The following is a 2,382-nucleotide window of genomic DNA, read 5'->3' as shown; positions in this document are numbered from 1 at the left end:
GGGGGACAGAGGCTGCCACGGCGCTGGGCAAGGGGACACCAGCCCCAGTGCCTGGCTTCCCTGACCCACAGCACGTCCCATGCTGGGCCCTGGCCCTGCATGAGGGGAGAAGACAGTGTGTGTGCTGGGGGGTGGGGGGAAGCGCCCTGCGCAGCTAGGGGAGCCCGTGGTGCAGGGCTGGGCACTATGAGCTGGCTGGCTTGGTGAAGTCATCCACCCCTGTGATGGTGGCCTTGCAGAAGAAGCAGTCCTTGTTGTTCATGAGGTGCTGGTTGATGCAGGCTCTGGAACACGGGAAAAAAGAGTGTGAGCCCTTCCCCCCAAGCCATGGCATGGGGGTGCCTGGGGCTGGAGATCACCCCAGTGAGGGTCATGTCTGTGCACTACTCACTTGCACGACTTGTGGGAGCAGGGTCTGAAGATTGCGGAGATGGGGTGTGCATAGCAGATGGGGCACAGGTCCTCCTCGCTGGTGGGCTGTAGGGGGGCAGTCACCAGATTAGTGGCAGCAGCAAAAAGCCCATGTCCAAAGCCCTGCATCAGGAGTGGGCTGGGGAGTGGAGAGGTGGGGGGGGGCGGGGGGAAAATGGTGGTTGGGACTCACCAGTGTGGTGGCAGCTGCCTGCTTGGATTCCTCACTCAGGTGGCTCAGCATCTTGTCCACCTTTGCCAGTTCCTCAGCACTGATGTATTCTGTGTCTGTGGGGTGAATGTAACCCTCAAGTTGCCCCAAAGCTGCTGGACAATGCACAGGGGCTGCAGTTGCCCTTGGGGACAAGCTAAGACAGGGAGCCTGGTGCTGGGGACAGCAAGGTGGACACTGGGTCCTATGGTAGACAGAACTGCTGCCTAAAGTGAGCACAGCCCCATCCCAAGTGCCACCACTGGGGGACAGTGGGGAAGCCATGGCCTCCTGTTGCCAGGGCTAAGGGGACTGGGACAGACACCAGCAGCCCTGACCCCATCCCAGCCATGGCTGGGAACTAGGTGTGGGTGAGCACAGCCCAGCTCCCAGCACGGTGCTGACACTTACAGGTCTGCAGGGAGAAATGGCGCTTGTCCGTGGCCGGGGCAGCAGCTGCCAGGGCTGAGGGCTCGGTGTGGCCCAGCAGGTACTGGATGGAGCGCAGCTGGAGGCAGGGGTCTGCCAGCAGCACTGCCGTCGCACGCTCGGCCCTGCAAAGGGACACAGTCAGGCCTCAGCCCCCAGCACCCCCAGCTGCATCACCCACCACCCAGTGGTCACAGGGCCACCAGCTCTTCAGGCCCAGCCCATCCTGGTGTGTGGCACCACACACCCTGTGGACTGTAGGGACACTGTGCCCAGCCCCCTCAGCTCATGTGCTTCATGGAGATGAGCCCAGGATACAGCCAGCCCAGCTGCCCCATGCTCCCACCTATGACTGGGGGAACTCACATAGATGCAGCCAAAGGACAGCCACGCTGCCCCAACCCCTGCGCGGTGTCTCTGGAGATCGATATGGTGCAGCAGCACTCGCTGAGGCTGCGGCCGTCGCTCCGGTGCCCGGCTGAGCCTGGGAAGCCGCAAGGCTGCCAGCACCACCCTTGCTCCATGGCCTGTCCAGGGTATGTGGAGCAATTCCATGTGGGGGCTGATGCTGGGGGAGGTGGGGGCAGCTGTGTCACCCCTGCCCTGTGGGGACAGCTCAAGGTGCCCCCAGGGTAAGCAGGTGCCCCCACAAGGCAGGAGGGAGCAGTTGTGGCTCTCCACAGCTTTTATCATCAGCAGGGACCACCAGGACAGATGAAGGGCACCTGAATGGGGGCATCTCCATTAGGCACCAGTGCCATGACCTGTCCACAGCCCCTGGCAAAGAGCAGTGCTGGCTCAGTGGCCAGCCCTGGGGCATGCACAGCCACCTTGGTGGTGGGGAGGCGAGCGAGAAGCCCATCAGCACAGGCTGAGCTGGAGCGCAAGGGGTTAATAGCAACCGCAGCTGCCAAATTAGCTTTTTGCTGCCTTAATGGAAACCAATTCCCCAGCCCAGCCTTCTGCCTTTCCAGGGGCTGGGTAATGACATTCCTTCATGTCCTTCACCCTGAAGCCACCTCCTCCTCCCCACCCACAGCACCCCCTAAGCCATGGGGACCCCACCAGGCCCTGCAGTCCTCATGGCTGGGGATCCCTGCTGGCACATGCAGGGGTGATGGGGACAAGAGCAGCAGAAAGAACCACGACTGGGTGCTGAGCAGTGGGGGAGGAGGATCTGCCTGTCATCCTTGCTCCCAGCCTGCATGCATCAAACACGCAGAGCTCCCAGAGGTGACAATGGGGTGAGTTTAGTCTGCCAGCAGCCTCCCCACAGCTGGGCAGCCACGGAGCAGCCAGAACAGCCCCCTCACAGATCCCCGCCCGTTGGG

The 2,382-nt window shown here is 62.4% G+C and overlaps 1 protein-coding gene across 2 annotated transcripts in view; it reads right to left on the bottom strand.

Annotated features, from left to right (window-relative positions):
• Positions 1–184: 184 nt before the first annotated feature.
• Positions 185–2,382, bottom strand: part of RNF123 (ring finger protein 123) — a 44,468-nt gene continuing 42,270 nt past the window's right edge. For both annotated transcript variants that reach the window (XM_009996916.1, XM_009996917.1), the window contains exons 35-38: positions 1,034–1,176; positions 605–699; positions 392–477; positions 185–284 (exon numbers count right to left, since the gene is read on the bottom strand). In XM_009996916.1, coding sequence (XP_009995218.1) covers positions 185–284; positions 392–477; positions 605–699; positions 1,034–1,176 — 424 coding nt within the window. The remainder of the gene's footprint in view (positions 285–391; positions 478–604; positions 700–1,033; positions 1,177–2,382) is intronic.

Source organism: Chaetura pelagica, unplaced genomic scaffold (genome assembly GCF_000747805.2).
Source record: "Chaetura pelagica isolate M959 unplaced genomic scaffold, ChaPel_1.0 scaffold24, whole genome shotgun sequence".
NCBI lineage: Eukaryota > Metazoa > Chordata > Aves > Apodiformes > Apodidae > Chaetura > Chaetura pelagica.
This window is presented reverse-complemented; position numbering and strand designations above follow the sequence as displayed.